The 16,912-nt window shown below is 41.9% G+C and overlaps 1 protein-coding gene across 1 annotated transcript; it reads right to left on the bottom strand.

The window, feature by feature from the left end:
* Positions 1–5,784: 5,784 nt before the first annotated feature.
* On the bottom strand, positions 5,785–16,109 carry LOC115192166 (vitellogenin). The gene is made up of 34 exons (XM_029750365.1): positions 16,020–16,109; positions 15,834–15,854; positions 15,542–15,693; positions 15,199–15,450; positions 14,948–15,109; positions 14,709–14,857; positions 14,467–14,617; positions 14,202–14,359; positions 13,957–14,122; positions 12,236–12,361; positions 11,752–11,970; positions 11,440–11,657; positions 11,248–11,345; positions 11,015–11,139; positions 10,820–10,921; positions 10,591–10,710; positions 10,309–10,495; positions 10,119–10,212; positions 9,849–10,034; positions 9,579–9,732; positions 9,246–9,459; positions 8,851–9,161; positions 8,657–8,707; positions 8,473–8,547; positions 8,156–8,362; positions 7,866–8,017; positions 7,623–7,770; positions 7,388–7,514; positions 7,091–7,274; positions 6,898–6,992; positions 6,672–6,766; positions 6,374–6,539; positions 6,128–6,289; positions 5,785–6,019 (listed from the first exon to the last, which is right to left on the bottom strand). The coding sequence occupies exons 1-34, from the start codon at positions 16,057–16,059 to the stop codon at positions 5,907–5,909; spliced, it is 4,980 nt and encodes a 1,659-aa protein (XP_029606225.1). The 5' UTR covers positions 16,060–16,109; the 3' UTR covers positions 5,785–5,906.
* Between the last annotated feature and the right edge of the window lie 803 nt (positions 16,110–16,912).

Below are 16,912 nucleotides of genomic sequence, written 5' to 3' on the forward strand. Positions count from 1 at the left end.
TGTAGTTTTGCAGAGTCAGGAGCATGCTTTGAAGCCTCTTGGGCGAGTTAAGGAGAGGTTTACTGAATATGGCAATGAGTGGTTTGTGGTCAGTTTCAGCGGTGACCAGCTCTCGATCATATAAGTAGTGATGGAATCGCTGGCAGGAGAAGATGATGCTGAGGCACTCTTTCTCAATTTGTACATAGTTTTGTTCGGTGGGGGTGAGAGCTCTCGAGGCAAACGCAACGGGCTGGCCTTCCTGCATATGGCAGCATCCAAGTCCCCTTTGGCTGGAGTTGCTCTGGATTGTGACAGACTTCGTGATGTCGTAGTAGCGCAACACTGGCATGGATGAAGCCAGAGATTTCATCTCCTGCACTGTGGCCTCGTGCTTGGGTAGCCAGTGCCATGGTGTTTTTCTCCAGCAACCGGCGCAGAGGCTCACAGACTGCTGATAGGTGTGGCATGAACTTTGCAAGATAGTTTGCAAAGCCGATGAGACGCTGTACTCCTTTTGCATCAGACGGGTTTGGCATGTCGAGGATCGCTCTGACCTTGTCTGGGTCTGGCTTCAGGCCTTTTGCCGAGAGAATGTGGCCATGGAAGTGGATGTCTTTCACCTTGAACTGCAGCTTCTTCAGGCCAAGACGAAGATCGGCAGTGCTCCATCAGTGCCAGGAGCTTCACATCGTGGTCGCGTTCTTCTTCTTCGTCTGTGTCACCACAGCCTACGATCAGGACATCATCGGCGATGGGTTCAATGTCCTTGAGCCCAGCCAGTAACTCGTGCTGTTTGCGTTGGTATACCTCAGGCGCCACTGAGACACCAAACGGGAGCTTGAGCCAGCGTTTCCAACCCCAGGGGGTCCAGAAGGTAGTCATGAAGCTGCTTTCTTCGCCCAGCTTGCATTGAAGGAATGCATCTTGGGCATCCACCAAGGTCAAAATCCTGGCCATGGGAAGCTTGTAGAGGACATCCTCTAGTGTCAGCATGATGTAGCGGGATCGTTTCAGTGCTTGGTTCAGATGCTTTGGGTCGATGCAGACCTTCAGCTTCTCAATTTTTTTCACTATGACCATATTGCTGATCCAGTTAGTTTGTTCAGTCACAGATTTCATGTGGCCATCGGCCTCATTCTTGTCCAGCTGGGCCTTCACAGCCACTTTCATTGCAATGGGCACATTGCGAGGAGCACACTGGACTGGAGTGATGCTCTCATCCACTTCAAAGTGTACCTCCCCAGGCACTGATTCAACGGGCCTGTTGAATACATCGTCATATATGCTGAGTAGTTGTTCTTTGGACAGGGGTCCATGCTGGACATGCTCCACAATGTGCAGGTCATTTGGTACTGTGAACTGCATCAGTCCTAGGCGTTCGCATGTAGAGCCTGAGAGGAGAGGATGTTGACTGGTTTTCACAATCTCAAACTCCAGCTTGTGTTTGCATCCCCGAATAACACATTCGGTTTCAAAGGTGCCCATAGAGCTCATTAGCTCTCCTGACTACAGCTTTAGTCTAGTATCGCTGGGAAATAGATGTATGTCAGGTGCCAGATTGACTTTGTCGTTGTAGCTCATTACGTTGCATGTAGCACCGGAATCCAGTTGACATTGTTGTTGCTTGTTGTGTAATCGTAGTGTCACAAACCATTTCTTCCCTCTTGAGTGTACAGCCCCAATGGATTCATGCATGTAAATGTCACTTTCACTGTTCAGCTCTGAACATTGAGTGACATCATCAACACAGTGAATCTTGCCACTCACCCTTCTTTAGCTTTTGAAATACACTTTTGCAAAGTGATTATTAGTTCCACAAGCTCTGCGCGGTTTTCCGTTGGCAGGGCAGTGCTCTTTGCCACGTGTGTGTGTATACCCACAGTATTTACATGCTATGGGGCTCTCTGTGTTCACCATTCGTGGTGAATTACTCTGCCTAGATTGGTTTTGTCTGAATGTCAGCGTGAACAGTATCAATGTCAGAGCGTGGGGTTTCGATTTCCATTGCTCACATTCTCATGTCAGTGACTTCAGCAGTGCGGCACATTTCAATGGCAGTTACAGATTGCATAGAGGAGTGGGGTTGCTTTAATAGTGTTATGCCCAGGCCTAAACCCTGATTGGTTTACATTCAAAATACATTTATCTGGAAAAAAAGGAGCAAAGTTGTACATATGTCAAGGATTCTAGAATCTTAGCTAGACAAGGAAGCTTTGAAAAGGGGTGATAATTATTAAGAGCACTACTATCCCCGCCCCTATGGAGTGGTAGCACAAGAGCTGATTTCCATACTTTTGGAATACTGTATTTCCTGATAATATTTAATAAAAAATGTTGGTTATTGAGCCAGCAATGATGGGCGCTGCACACTTAAGCAGCCCGGGATCCAAGTGGTTACCCCCTGTGGATTTATTGTTGTCTATTGCTAGCAAAGCATCCAGGACTCTTTTTTTTTAAATAGCCTCAAAGTAAAGCTTTGACTATAATTTCTGATCATTCAGCAAGTTTCCCCTATCAGCATTCAGCCTAATATCATTGTGAATAGGCTTAGAAGTTCTTTCAAAGAGAGCCCGCTGAAATAAAATGGTGATTAAATGCATCAATGATGAAATTTCTTTCCGTAATGAGGCCAGTGTCTAAATTCATTTGTTTTGGCAGAGAGGAGGAAGTAGATCTCTTTAGGAATTTGACAGTTTTCCAAAATGATACACAATGATTCCTCAGTTGCTTAAAAGCTTGCCAGTCCGGGCCTAAGCCTCTGTTCCTGGCCTTGGCCCAAGCATCATCTCTTTTATGAATGACTTCTAATAATTTTGTAATGTACCAGGCATTCATGTACCAGGTTGAACTAGGTAACTCCTTGAGTTCACAAAGGTTAGCCGAGGGAGGACGGAAGGACCTCTATAACAGTTATGGATACATTTTTCACCAGACAAAGGCTTAAAGACAGTAGCTCACATTTTTGGGCAAGGGAAATGGATTTCAGTAAAGAGACAAAGAAAATATTTTTTAATAAGAATGGCCACTCCACTACCTCTACCTGTCTGTCAGCTCTGAACACATTATAACCCTTAATATGTATATCAGAGTCCAGAATGTCCGCAGAGATACAAGTTTCAGTCAGTTCCAGCATGCCCATACTTGTCTGCATAGCCCATTTCTTGATGTAATCCAGTTTAGGAAGTAAGCTCCTACTGTCCAGATGCATCAACCCAAGTCCTTTACAATTCTTACATTTTTAAAGTCACATGGAGTCTACAACTCAAACAAGCTATGCTCAATAGGCAGTTGCAGGTCCGGTCTGATGGTTGATGTTCATACAGTTGGTATGGCTATAAGCTTGGTACACCTGTATTTGGGGAGTTTCTCCCATTTTTCTCTGCAGATTCTCTCAAGCTCTGTCAGGTTGGCTGCACAGCTATTTTTAGGTTTCTCCAGAGATGTTTTATTGGGTTCAAGTCTGGGCTCTGGCTGGGCCACTCAAGGACATTAAGAGACTTGTCCCGAAGCCACTTCTGCGTTGTCTTGGCTGTGTGCTTAGGGTTGATGTCCTGTTGGAAGGTGAACCTTCAACCCCAGTCTGAGGTCCTGAGCGCTCTGGAGCAGATTTTCATCAAGGATCTCTCTGTGCTTTGCTCTGTTCATCTTTACCTCAATCCTGACTAGTCTCCCATTCCCTACTGCTTAAAAACATCCCCACAACATAATGCTTCCACCACCATGCTTCCCTGTAGGGATGGTGCCAGGTTTCCTCCAGATGTGACACTTGCCATTCAGGCCAAAGAGTTCAATGTTGGTTTCATCAGACATGATAATCTTGTTCTCATGGCCTGAGAGTCCTTTGGGTGCCTTTTGGCAAACTCCAAGTGGGCTGTCATGTGCCTTTAACTGAGGAGTGACTGGCACTCTACCATAAAGGCCTGATTGGTGGAGTGCTGCAGAGATGGTTGTGCTTCTGGAAGGTTCTCCTATCTCCACAGAGGAACTCTGGAGCTCTGTCAGAGTGACCATCGGGTTCTTGGTCACATCCCTGAGCAAGGCCTTCCTCCCCCGATTGCTCGAATCTTGGTGGTTCCAAACTTCTTCCATTTAAGAATGATGGAGGCCACTGTATTCTTGGGTACCTTCAATGCTGCAGAAATGTTTTTGTACCCTTCCCCAGATCTGTGCTTTGACATAATCCTGTCTCGGAGCTCTACTGACAATTCCTTCAACCTCATGGCTTGTTTTTTTGCTCTGACATACACTGTCAACTGTGGTACCTTATATAGACAGGTATGTAACTTTCCAAATCATGTCCAATCAATTGAATTTACCACAGGTGGACTCCAATCAAGTTGTAGAAACATCTCATGTATGATCAATGGAAACAGGGCGCACCTGAGCTCAATTTCGAGTGTCATAACAATCCAAGGATTCTGAATCCAAGGATTTTGATTGGGGAAGCAGCGAACCGTCACTGTGGGGATAACGTCGTCGATGCATTTCCTAATGAAGCCGGTAACGGAGGTGGTTAGCTCATCAATGCTATTGGCTTAGCCCCGGAATATATTCTAGTCAGCGCTAGCAAAGCTGTCCTGTTGCATAGCCTCCGATTCAGAGGACCATTTCTCAATGCAATGCATCATGGGTACTTCCCCTTTTAGCTTCTGCTTGTAGACAGGAAGCAGGAGTATAGAGTCATGATCTGATTAGCCGAAAGGGTGATGAGGGAAGGCCTTGTATGCTTGCTTGTGGCTAGAGTAGCATTGGCCTTTATCACCCCTTCTGGCGTAGGAGTTGTGTTGATGGAAGTTGTGCATTATGTGTCTTAATGACGAGGAACTAAAATCACCGGCAACAAGGAAAGCAGCCTCCGGGGGCATGGTTTCCTGCCTGTTTTTCTTGTCCTGAGATTGAACATATACAGCAATCACGATAACAGCTGAAAACTCTCTCGGGGGTAGAAAGTTTGGCATTTGTCCATCAAGTATTCCAAGACGGGTGAGCAATGGGTAGAGACTTCCAATGGGTAGAGTCAGGACACCATTTACTGTTGATGAAGAGGCATACCCCTCCCCCTGTCAATTTTCTTGAATCCAATGTCCTGTCCACTCGGTGAATGGAGAATCCATCGAGTTGGATTGCCATGGGGGCAAGGCCAAGTGTTTTTGGGACGGACAAGGCCCCTCCCTGACTGTGTTTTGATAGAGCCATAATATTTTGACTGCTGAGTGACAGAGGGACAAATTAGTGTGGTTTTTAAGGTAATGTTTTTGTTTATAGATGTCATTTCTATACATTTCATGTCAAAAGTATTTTTATTGTATTACCTTTTTGTTAAGGTCATGTAATTTTACACATTTGAATGTCAGACAGCGTAATGTATTTGTTATCATAGTCAACATAGTTTTTTCCTTAAATATTGGATATAATTTTAGAATGTACTTTTAGTGAAATGTTGCTGATACACCAACACCAAATGTGAAAAGAGATATAGTTCTTTACATTGACTTATGAAATTGACAAACTGTCTTTCCCTTCAATTGATTGTGATGACAACAAAACATTATTGGTCTAAGCTATTGTATTTGTTGTAGATGCAGTGCAATGGATATGGTATACTGAACAGTCATAGCAAGTTGGATGTGTTTACAATATAACTCCTCTGTCAAGCTGAAGGTGTTTTTGGCACTGATGTCTTTTTTTTAATATTTTTTTTTATTTCATAATTCACCATGAAAAGTGATTGCCATTAAATGTATCTTATTAGAGGGCTCTTTTTGCAAATGAAAAACATGGAAAAATGTATCAGAGACCATCTTTGAATGCACAGTTGGATTTATTACAATTTGAGTGGTCAATAATGTTGTAGGTTACATCTCAGTGATGTGAAATTACATATTTTCTGTTATAAAAGTTACAGTATCTGCTCCACCAGAGCACTAAATGCACTGTTCAGAGCAGCGACAGGCCACATGGGCTTCTGCCTTCTCCCTCAGGTCCACACTCTTCTCATAGATGCTGCTCAGACCTTCAGAGCGGCTCAGGTTGGAATCTGTAATAGGAAAGAAAGTAAGAAATTAGGAACCGCAGATCAGTATTTATTGGATACATCAGAACAGTATGGTGTCTTCAGTAAAACAGTTGTCCATTATAGACTCACCGACGGGCAGGCAGTGGAAACCGATGGTGATGGGGGTGGTCCTCACTGGGAGGCATCCAGGCAGACAGCGCAGCACAGGCTCAACAGAGTAGCATTTGGACTCCTTGTCATCAACAATCACCTGCTTCTCCAGCTTCACAGACTCGAACTTCATGAGACATTCTGAGATAGAGAGGTACAGTAATAATATGTTAGCTAAATGAACTGACCTTTGTAATGCAGCATAAGCGGTAGGCTAAGACTTACCAGACGCATCACGGCAGCTATCAGAAGGAAGCACCCAGGAATGGGCAAAGCTGACTGAGCTCTTGGTCAGGCGGCCACTGGGTGTACTGTACTCCTGTCTGACTTCGCCATCAGCCTTTCCACAGAGTCCACAGGTCTGTCCCTTCATCCAGTCCACAACTTTAATCTGAGTGCCAAAATCATACAACAACTTAGAACGACTGTAGCTTATGTTTTAGTACCCTTTTAACAAGTAATATGCTATTCATTAATTTAATGATACAGTATTATTGATACTATGACATAATATACCAGTCACCTTCCATGAGTTCTTATCAAAGTAGACTTCTTGGAGACCGTGGCTTGGGGCATAGAGAGATATGCCTTCACCCTTCCGTTTGATCTTGATAGAAGCTTTAGGCAAGAAAATAAACAATGTTGTAGTTTATGGATGAGGCCATTTTCTATTATCTTATTACTGCAGTACATTAGATTATTCTAGTTATTGTGATGTTGATAAATAAGGTTGAAGGAGCATGAGAAACCTGAGGGGTCCTGGTATGGGAGGTCATCCTTGGGAATTTCCATTCCATTGACCTTCACTATCACATCATTTTCCACAGGGTACAGGTCAACATCACTGGAAGTGTCAAAGATAACATTTCATACATTATGTTATTGATGGAACTAAGAAATATATTTGTGTCAAAAGCAATTGTTTTCTAAAACAATACTCACATGTCAGAGATTTTCACATTGATGTGGTTTTCTTCAGATGCGTGATCCTTCTTCAGCAGAACCATGAATTTGAGCTCTACGGTGCAATCCTGAGCCAAAACTTGGTAGCAAGAGAGAGGCATCTTGATCTCGAGCTTCCTGTTGTTGAATGTGGTCAATGTGTCTCCGACCATGCTACATTTAACTGGAAAACAATAGTGTTCATTTATACCTTCCTTGCCTTTTTTAACGTTGTAACTTTCCATTTACTGCGACATTGTTTTGTTTTTTAGTTTTCTAAAAATTGTTTCTGCTTACCTGCGTTGACTTCAGCAAACAAGTAGTGGATTTTGTTAACAATGTTGTCATCAAAGGGAGAAAGATCAGTCACAGACTCAATGGGCAGAGAACAGGGGAGGGTCACACCCAGTTTATACAGTGTCATCTGTGATTTAGATACACAAATCCTCATCAGAAACAGTCAACCAAGAAGAGAAGTCTGGAGAAATAAAACAGCAGAAAATACTATTGTGGGAAAAACAATGTTCCTCACCGTGGGTGTTTTCAGAATGACATCCAGGGTCCTTTCAGATGTTGCAACCACAGTGAATTGAATCTGTTTCTCACTATTTTTGTCTTTTTGCATTGGAACCAATTCAGCCAGGTAAGATGGGATGTACCTAGGGATGTATTCAGACAGGCTAGAAGAGAAAGTTACACAAATCAGAAGTTGTTCTTGATTTGTTCTGTAACATTATTCAGCTATCACTAGTAAATTACAAATGAGTAACCGTACATCCTAACACAGTGCCAAACAGCCTTGGGAACCTTGGGGAGTCTGTCCCAAGACAACCTCATACGAGCTGCAGGGCTTGAACCAACAAGACCAGTCTCAGCAGTGATAAAGGTGTTATATTCCTTGCACTCTGCACCCCAAGCAATCTTGGCCTAATTAGGAGAACAAAATACAGTGTACATTGTTTTTGTATACAATAGGGATTATTGCTACCCACGGTACAACCTAAACAATAAAAAACTATCAGAAAACTTATATTGTAGTACCATTTACAAGATATTTGATCTTACAGTGACTTTGTGTTTGCTGAGCAGAACACCATCAGCACACAGTTTCCAGTTGTCGCTCTCATCAAGGGCAGCCATAATGATCTGCAGTCTGGAAGTAGCTTTGTTCAAGTAAGCAGTAACCTGGTATCCCTCTTTCTTATGGTCAGCTCTCACTAAACGGAGCAGGATGGTCACCTTAGGGGCGAGAGTATTGCCAAGGAATTTGGCCTGAGAAGAGAAACACATTTTAAAGCTTAATTCGTCTCTGCGCTTTCTCCCAATGGCACACAATGAAAGAGATGATTATCTTGACTCAAGTTATGATGGTGAAGTGTCACCTGCTTGTAGATGGCATGGAAGCTAGAGGCACTGCTCCTGCTTCTGGAGATGACATTGGAGGTGGCTTCAGAGTCCTGCAAACAAACAGCAAAACAAATCATCAGGGTGTTTACGGAAATACTTTTCTACAAACATTTATTTTTTATAAACCATACAGTAGATGAAAATTCCTCAATATTGTACCTTGTGATTCTTGTTGAATTTGCCGTCGTAAACGTCTATGGGGTCGTAAGGCTATTTGGGTAAAAATACCATTACATTCAATAAATTCTCTTCACATTTGTAACATCTATGTATGTTTGCAACAAGTGTGTGCCTTGTTTGTCAACTCCATAAATATCTGACTCAAAGAGCTTTGTGAGAAACAGTAGCCTTACCTTGGTGCGGCGAGAGCTGGAGGAGCTGGACTCAGATGAGCTGGAAGAACGTCTGTTCCCTGATTTGCTGGATCTAGAGCGGGAACTACTAGAGCTAGAGCTGCTGGAACGAGAACTGCTGGAACTGGAGGAAGTTCTGGTGCCGTTCTTCAGATCAGGCACCAGAATTTTCTTGAGCTTCAACAGTACAGTTTTTCCCTCTGGAGCTTCCTCCTCTTCGTTCATGGTGATGACTTTGATAATCTTTTCTGCAGCCTTGGGTCCAACTTGCACTTCAAACTCCAGCCTCTCGATGGCGGGTCCAGATGCGGCTAAAAATGGAATGCATTATAAATAGATAAAAAGATTGTTGCAAGTATATGCTGAATTTTGCTTATTACCAAATTAATGCTTACATGGTTTCACAGAAATATGGATTGAATGCTTTCCAATCATGTTGTAGAAAAGAGTGTTTCCGATGAAGTCAGCATTCTCAGAAGCATATTCAATGCATGCTTTGACTCCAAGCCTTTCGGCACAGATTGTATCCTCAAGCTGGACTGCAATTGCCTTAATGATGGGCTTGAAGTTGGATGGCAAATCAGAATAGATCATCTCAGAAGATCTTGACTGAAAAAATTATATAAATTCACAAAATGTATCAAATGTCTGGGGTCTGTGGTTAATAATTTCTGATTGGCAATGCTTGTGTGAATTTAGTTTTGAACAAGTATTTCATACAAACTCACCAAACTTCCAGCAAAAGAGGCAGAAGAGGCTGCCATCATAGACTTTTCCCTGGACTGCTGTGCGCTTCTTGCTGCTCCTTGGGCAGGAATCATGGGAGTTATTATCTCGGCTGGGACATCCTCCACATTTCTTGCCACAGCAAAGGTCTCGATGCTGTTTGATGGAACATAGATCTCAATAAAACTGTGGCAGCCATGTTAAAAAAATATTAACTTAATGTAAACAGCTATTGCATCCTCTTTTCTGACCAAGAAAAAGATTGCCCTTACTATACGGCAGCAATATGCTCAGGAGCGGAAACAGGGAAAGCTTCAACCTTGAAGTTGCCATTAGCGATGTCAAGCTTTGCTGCAAATTTTGCAGGGACAATTGTGTGGACCTTAACTCTTGCCATAATAGCAGCCTGGATGAATGCAGTGTTCACTCCCATCACAGCATATGTATGCATGACAATGCTACAGGAAGAGGAGACATTTGTTAAATTTACCAAGATTTGTGGTACAAATGATGTCATCAGAAAATATTGGTCTTATACTTACCTTGGTCTAACTTCGGCGTGTAGCTGAATGTCTGTTTTCAATAGCTGGGCAACATGGAAGGTTTCAGGCAGAGGAGGTGTCAGAGTGGCACGGACTATGAACATAAAGATAAAAGCACATTCATATGGGAGATCAGAGATCTAGGGAAGAACTACTAATTACTAAGCAAGAACTATTATGATATAGTTACCATTGACGTATGCTTTAGCGACCGCAGCAGTGTAGAAACTGAGCTCCATGGGCAAACCAACAGCGGTGGGGAAGATGCGACGCACCTCTGCAGCCAGCAGGGGCTTAGCATACTGGAAAGTTGCTCCAGCCAACAGTGCCTTCAAGGCATTTTTTCCCAAAGCGCGTGCAGAAGGACTGTTGGCAAGCTGTGGGATAATATTAGGTTTAGCTGTTTTGTCCCTCAACTGTGAATGTTTTATGAATACTTTTAGAGACTATTAAGTTATATCATTTGTTGTACCTGAAGTGCCTGATCAATGATGGGCTTGTCGATGTTGGCAAAGGCAACTTCCTGTCCAAAGAACTTCACATATATGGAGGCTAGGGGCTTGCTTGTGGTTAGGGACCTCCAGTCAGACAGCTGTGGATAGACGAGTAAAGCAAACCTGATTGATCAATTTAATTTAAAAATCTACAGGGATTAAAGCAATTTAAGATAAATGTGTAACTTAGTGATCGTTGATACTTACAGCCTTAATGACACGCTTCATCTTGGTGATCCTGTCTACATTTTCAGTAACTGTGGGGATTTTCAGAAGAGCCTCCTGGATTCCCTCAGTTCTCACTCCAACCTAAGGGGCAGACATTAAGCTTGGACAATTAAAAAGTGTTTTAAATGTACTCAATCATTATCATTTCAAGGAACTTTGAAAAACCGCCTTTACCTCAAGAACATCAGCAGCTGCTCCAGCAAAGTAGGTGCGAGCTTTGGCCACGACGGTTCTGGGGAAAATGGTGGCAGCATTGTTGATGTAGAAAGCACTGGCAGCAGCACCAATCCTCAGGGGACCTTTAAGATGGGGGAAAATGACTGTTAATGATTGACTTTGTTGATATTTAGTGAATGATGCTATGGGTCAGTCGTTGCAAACCAAGGAAGATAAGAGGAGGACCTTACTGTAATAGGCATCCAGGTGGATGGCTTTACTGAAGTGGCAGCTCAACCTTCTAAATTTGGTGCTGAGCATCTTGACAGCAACATTGCAGGCAGCAGCACTAAAATGAAGGAATAGTACCTATGTTATTAAACCTGATTCCATTGAGATTTAGAGAGATATATTGACATGTAAAGGTGAAAGAGTACTCTTACACTGAGGCAAAGTCAGGGGCAGTGCTCCTGGTCAGGGACTTCATGTGAGAGTAGGTGAAGCTAGCCACCTGCAGATTTTCCTCTGTTTTCAGAATGTTAGCTAAAGTAGTCACCAGGCCCATTGGGGGCTTTGTCTCAAACAGAACAATGCAGGCAAGCATGCGGAGCTCTGGGTGGAGAGCCTTGTCCATGAACAACTGCACAGCAACTTCCTGGACCTAATTCAGAACAATAATGCAGAGATTTGAATGGACTTCGCCAATGAGAATGATGATGTTGTCATTTGCAATTTAATGGAGGGACTGTACTCACCATTCTAGGCTCTCTCTTAGCAATGTTCCTCAGGGCCAAGACTGCATCAGCCTGGACTCTCAGGGGCAGAGCAGCAGCTGCAGTTCCAAACACGGGCAGGAGCTTTGTGATTGGTTTAATGCTAGCAGGATGGCCAGCATTACCCAGAACTTTAAGAACCATGGAGAGTTCCTCAAATTTGCTATTAGCAACAGCCTCAACAACACGTTCGTGGATGGGCTGTGGGAAGACATGTACAGTAGATATGTTTGAATAACCTCAATCAGAAGATCATCATATACGTGAGATGACATCTTTCAAAAATGTCTGAAACCCTACATCTTTGAAAAGTATCCCACTAGCACTGACTTTGCTGATAAATCTTTTTTTGAGGGAAAATATACTTGATATGATTGTGATATGTTGTTATCTCACCTAGCTATTGTAAGAGCATCTGCTAAGTGACTCAAATGTAAATGATTATAGGAAAATACATCCATTTTACCTTCACAAGTTCAGCATTGCAGTTGGGATATTCAACACAGTATTTGGAAACCATGGTACCATAACCAAGCATGGCGATCTCACGTAGAACTGGGTGTGTCTGAATCTTGTGGTTGAAAGCCAGGCTCTGGTGGTGAAAAATATATTGTTTTGAGTCATCTTTATATAATTTCTTACAAAATATTGAAGAGATAGGACAGTGTAGGAGTAAAGTGGGTCCAGGATTCACAACCAGACAGTCGTGAGCACATATGTGACCAGCTTCAAAAAGCTAGGCGTATGTTGCACGTCACTACTTCACAGGAGAGGCATTTGCATTTTTTTCTTTCAGAAATGCCTTCTGGAACATGTGAACTGTCATGTGCCTTCATAACAAACTTGTATGCCATCTGTAAATATGAATACAATTGTTAAATTAGGAGCCTCGTTGGTTTAGCCATGGAAAAATACCTTCCCGCTAGCCATGATTGGCTGAGATAATGAATGGGCTAATGAATGGGCTGGATATGCCGAGAGATGAGTTTGTGTTGGTCTGCCATGTAGCACACTTCTGTCTATAACATGAGCTGCTTGGTATGTGTCAATAATCCTTGCTACAGTGGCTTTTTTGAAAGATATAATGCTAGCCATGGAGATCTGCAAATGTGTTGCTACTGCGCTCAACAACATTGTTGCCCAGAATTTATTAGGTGCTATTGACAAAGATTAGTGGGAAAAAGTTGTGATGGACTACTTTCTGCACACAGTCAGTGTGAACCGAAGTGACTTGACACAACAACGGGCCAAACAAGCTGTAGCTTGCTACAAACCAAACAGAAAAGACACGCTGCCATGAAGTGTTCATCCATGTATACTGGTAAGAGTGTAGCTACATTCTCAGATATTATACGTTTCAACTTTTGTCAGAAAGTCATTTTCATTGCAAGTTAAAGCGTACTGTTAGCTAGCTAGCAAATGTTAGCTTGCTGGCTTGCTAGCTAACGGCAAGTGTATGATCTCTGTAGTAATATTATTTGTATCTCAGAAAGCCACTTGCAATTGCTGATTACGGCCATCGATTGTATTTCATGAACATGTGTACATGTCCAGACAATAGTAACCATCCACTTAGCTACATGTGGCTGGGGGTGGTTATAGAATTTATTTCACATGACCCATCAGCTTTGGACAAGTGTCTGGGTAAGCATAATGTATAATTATAAAATATTTATAAAATATTTTTATCCGGACACTTTCAAAGTCAGATTAGGATATAGGCCAAGGACTAGATAAAGTGTATTTTTACCTGAAGTTTTTCCTTATTTTAGGCTATTACTTTCACCACTTTTAGTCTTGAAATCTTTGGTTGTTTACTACACTACCTTATTCACTCTGTTTAGCTAAGGCTTAAGAAGGTGTGAACGATGCTGAATAGGTTTAAACGAAGAAGCTCTCCAGTAGGTGTAGGAAAAATAAAAAAGTAGGGTTACAAGTTTACCAACTTTCAAAGCAGAATTACTTTCCCATTGTTCCTCAACTGTGGTGTATGATATACCGTTTTGTAGAGTCTCTACTTTAAAAAAAACACAAAATGTTGCTACATAAGACTGAATCGAGGCAGTGGGTCACATATGTGTTGAAGGTAGTGGTGTTAACCACTAGACCACCTCATGCCACAATGTTTAGTAATCTTAATGAGGAAATCTATAAGAATGCTTAAATATAATTTAAAGGTTGACTTACTTCAGCAAGCTTAACAGTCTCCAGATCAGCAGCCACCATATGCACAGCAGCAACCAGAGCCTGAGCAGTCTCAAAAATAGTGATGTCACCAGCCAAAAACTTCTCCTTTATGAATCTCACAGCCACTCTACTTCCGATGGAGGGGACAGCATCCAGGATCCAGTGTCTGAAAAAAAAAGTTTTTTCTGTCGTTGTGTCTTTGTTTGAGCAATTGTCCCAGAAAAAAATATATTTTGAAAAATTACCTGTAAGCTGGTTTGGCCTTGAACTCAGCCCAGATGGCCTCAATAGTCTCATAGCTTGCCATGCGCAGGAGCTGAATAAACTTCATAAACTTAAGAGGAGCATCGTCATGGACCTGTGCCGTGTCGTATGTGACCAGATGATTCAGGATCTTCACAGCCTAAACAATTATAATGAAGTGTTTGTATTAAACCTTTGTCATCTTTGGCTTTACATATTGTCAGGCTCATGTATCAAATAATAGATAGAGTCATTGAGTCACTGTACCTGAGCATGTGCGTTGCTGATCTTAAGGAGCTGAATGGGTATCTGGAGAATCTCAGTGGCAAACTCATACCGAATGGATCCCCGGCGAACATAATTAGCATCGGAGAGAGTAATTGGAGCATTCTTGATCTCGACGAAAGTCAACATTTGTCTGTGAAAGGTAGTTCATGGGAAACGTATAAACCTGTCAGCTTAATAAAATGAAAATGTTTTCCTTTTGTACCACAAGTCAGTCAACATACTTTGCTTCCATTTGGGCAGCTCCTGTCATCTCATTCAATGGTGTGAACTGATGGAGCTCAGTAACAGTGGCCTTCATGATCAGAGCACCACTGTCAGCGGGCTTCATGATGTAGTTGTAAGCTGCAGCTCCCATCAGGGTCTTCCCTCTCTGTTTAGACAAAACACAGAGTTGTATTGTCATGTGAAGTGTTTCTGGTTATGTTTTTCCAACCCCCAGAATAGACACTTATGCTCATACCTGCTGGCACTCTACACACTTCTCTGTGTAAGCCAGACCAAAGTCCTTCATGATTCTCTCCTGGCAGTTATTGAGATCCTTGCTCTTGGTCAAATGGATGCGCTCTGCCTTGGCATCTTCACTGATCACATAGTGGGTCTTGCATACTCCCTGAGCTCCAGCCTAACACAAAAGAGAGCATGAGTGAGGAACTCAAACATTGCTTACTGAAACATGTTTTGCATCTACATATGAACATTTACAAGTTTTACCTCCTGCAACTCATAGACGTTTTGTGTCTTCTTGATGTTGAGCTGAAGAATGTTCAGGATACCTCTATGGACATTCAGCACCGTTTCAGAGACAGCAGTGGGGGCAAATACCTTACCCACAACACCCCTGGCATACTCAAACTTGATTGGAATTGAGAACTGAGCAGCCAGAGCTGAAGTGAGTTTTGCAGCTGGGACGAAAGGATCTTTGGGCCACACACCACTGTACTCAAAGATCTCAGGGTTCACAAGCTACAAGGAGATATCAATTGATGTATTAGTCAATGTAATGGACATCACATTAAGATATTGTTTGTGTGTGAACTTCATGTATAACAAATACCTTCAGCAAGTAGGTATTATCTGCAACTGCACTGATAAGAACTTTGCTGATTATTTTTACTCCAGCTCTAGCCAGACCCTCCTCAGGCAGACCACCCAGGAGCAGTGCCTCATACTTGTACACATAGGTCTTACTGGCAGCAAATTCAGGGGCTGTAATAACAATCAAAACATATTTGATGATCTTGTGATCTGAGAACTGGTTTTACTTAATTTATTCAACTAGAAAAAATGCAGAAGTGAATCTACCTTATAAACATAAGTAAAAATCCATAAAAATAATGTGTACTTACCAAAGTTAACAGATTGACTCGCTACAAGATAAAACAAAAATAATTGTCACAATATGTTACTGAATGTTTTTCAAAAAATGTCATAGATACACAATTGTACATTTCAATATTTACATAACTTAGTTATATTTTCATGAAGTTAGTTATAATATCCACACTATAATAAGACAGAAAAGCTGTACTTACCCACAAGGGCTAGAGTCAGTGCAAGTACTACTGCTCTCATGGCCAGTGTGATGTGAGGAACAACAGTCCCAGACTGCCTTTTAAAGCAATTTTCTGTCGACAAAACAATCGTAACAAAATATATAATTAACTAACGTTACATAAGTTGAGATCAGTATGTGCTCATAATAAAGCCTGTTGAGTGGGTTATCACTAGTTCTGAGGTGGCCACATACACCCATAGGTTAGGTTAACCTGCCCCACTGCCATTTAGCCCTTTACAGATCAATGTCCATCTAAGTCAGTTCTTTGATGAAAATTGTCTGGAGAATCACATGGTGTTTTATCCAACAAGTTATGTATACTACGACCTTCATTTTTCTTTAAATACTACATTAGTTATTTTTCTCTATTTATCTAACCACTAATTAAAAATGTACACAAAGGCTCTTGTACTTTAGAAGTAGAACCCAGTAGAGATAAGTAGGCAGTTGGTGCCTAAATAATGATGCAACACAATGCTAAATAAAATATATTGTCTAGGTTTGGATCAGTACATTTATGATCAATTCTAATATGTTAGAGAATGTGATAAATTAGAATACTAGTAATGTCAAAACCTGACGAGTTTTGGCACTTGAACATGGATCAGCCATTGGTCCAAGCTAGTCCTCAACGCTATTGAAGTCCTTGAACAAGTATTTGCTATTCAGATGAACCAACCATGTGTCAACAATGGTCAGCTTGACCTATAGATAAGACTATGCCAGCTTGTCAGTCAATGACACTGAATATGCAGGCCTACAACAGGTTTGTTGTTCAATCCAGATGTTAAATTAGACTGAAATGTTAATGTGTAAATTTTATAAAAATCTTTGGACAGAGAGACATTTGTTGTTGTTTTGGCTCTGTAC

Source organism: Salmo trutta, chromosome 4 (assembly GCF_901001165.1).
Source record: "Salmo trutta chromosome 4, fSalTru1.1, whole genome shotgun sequence".
In the NCBI taxonomy this organism is placed as follows: Eukaryota; Metazoa; Chordata; class Actinopteri; order Salmoniformes; family Salmonidae; genus Salmo; species Salmo trutta.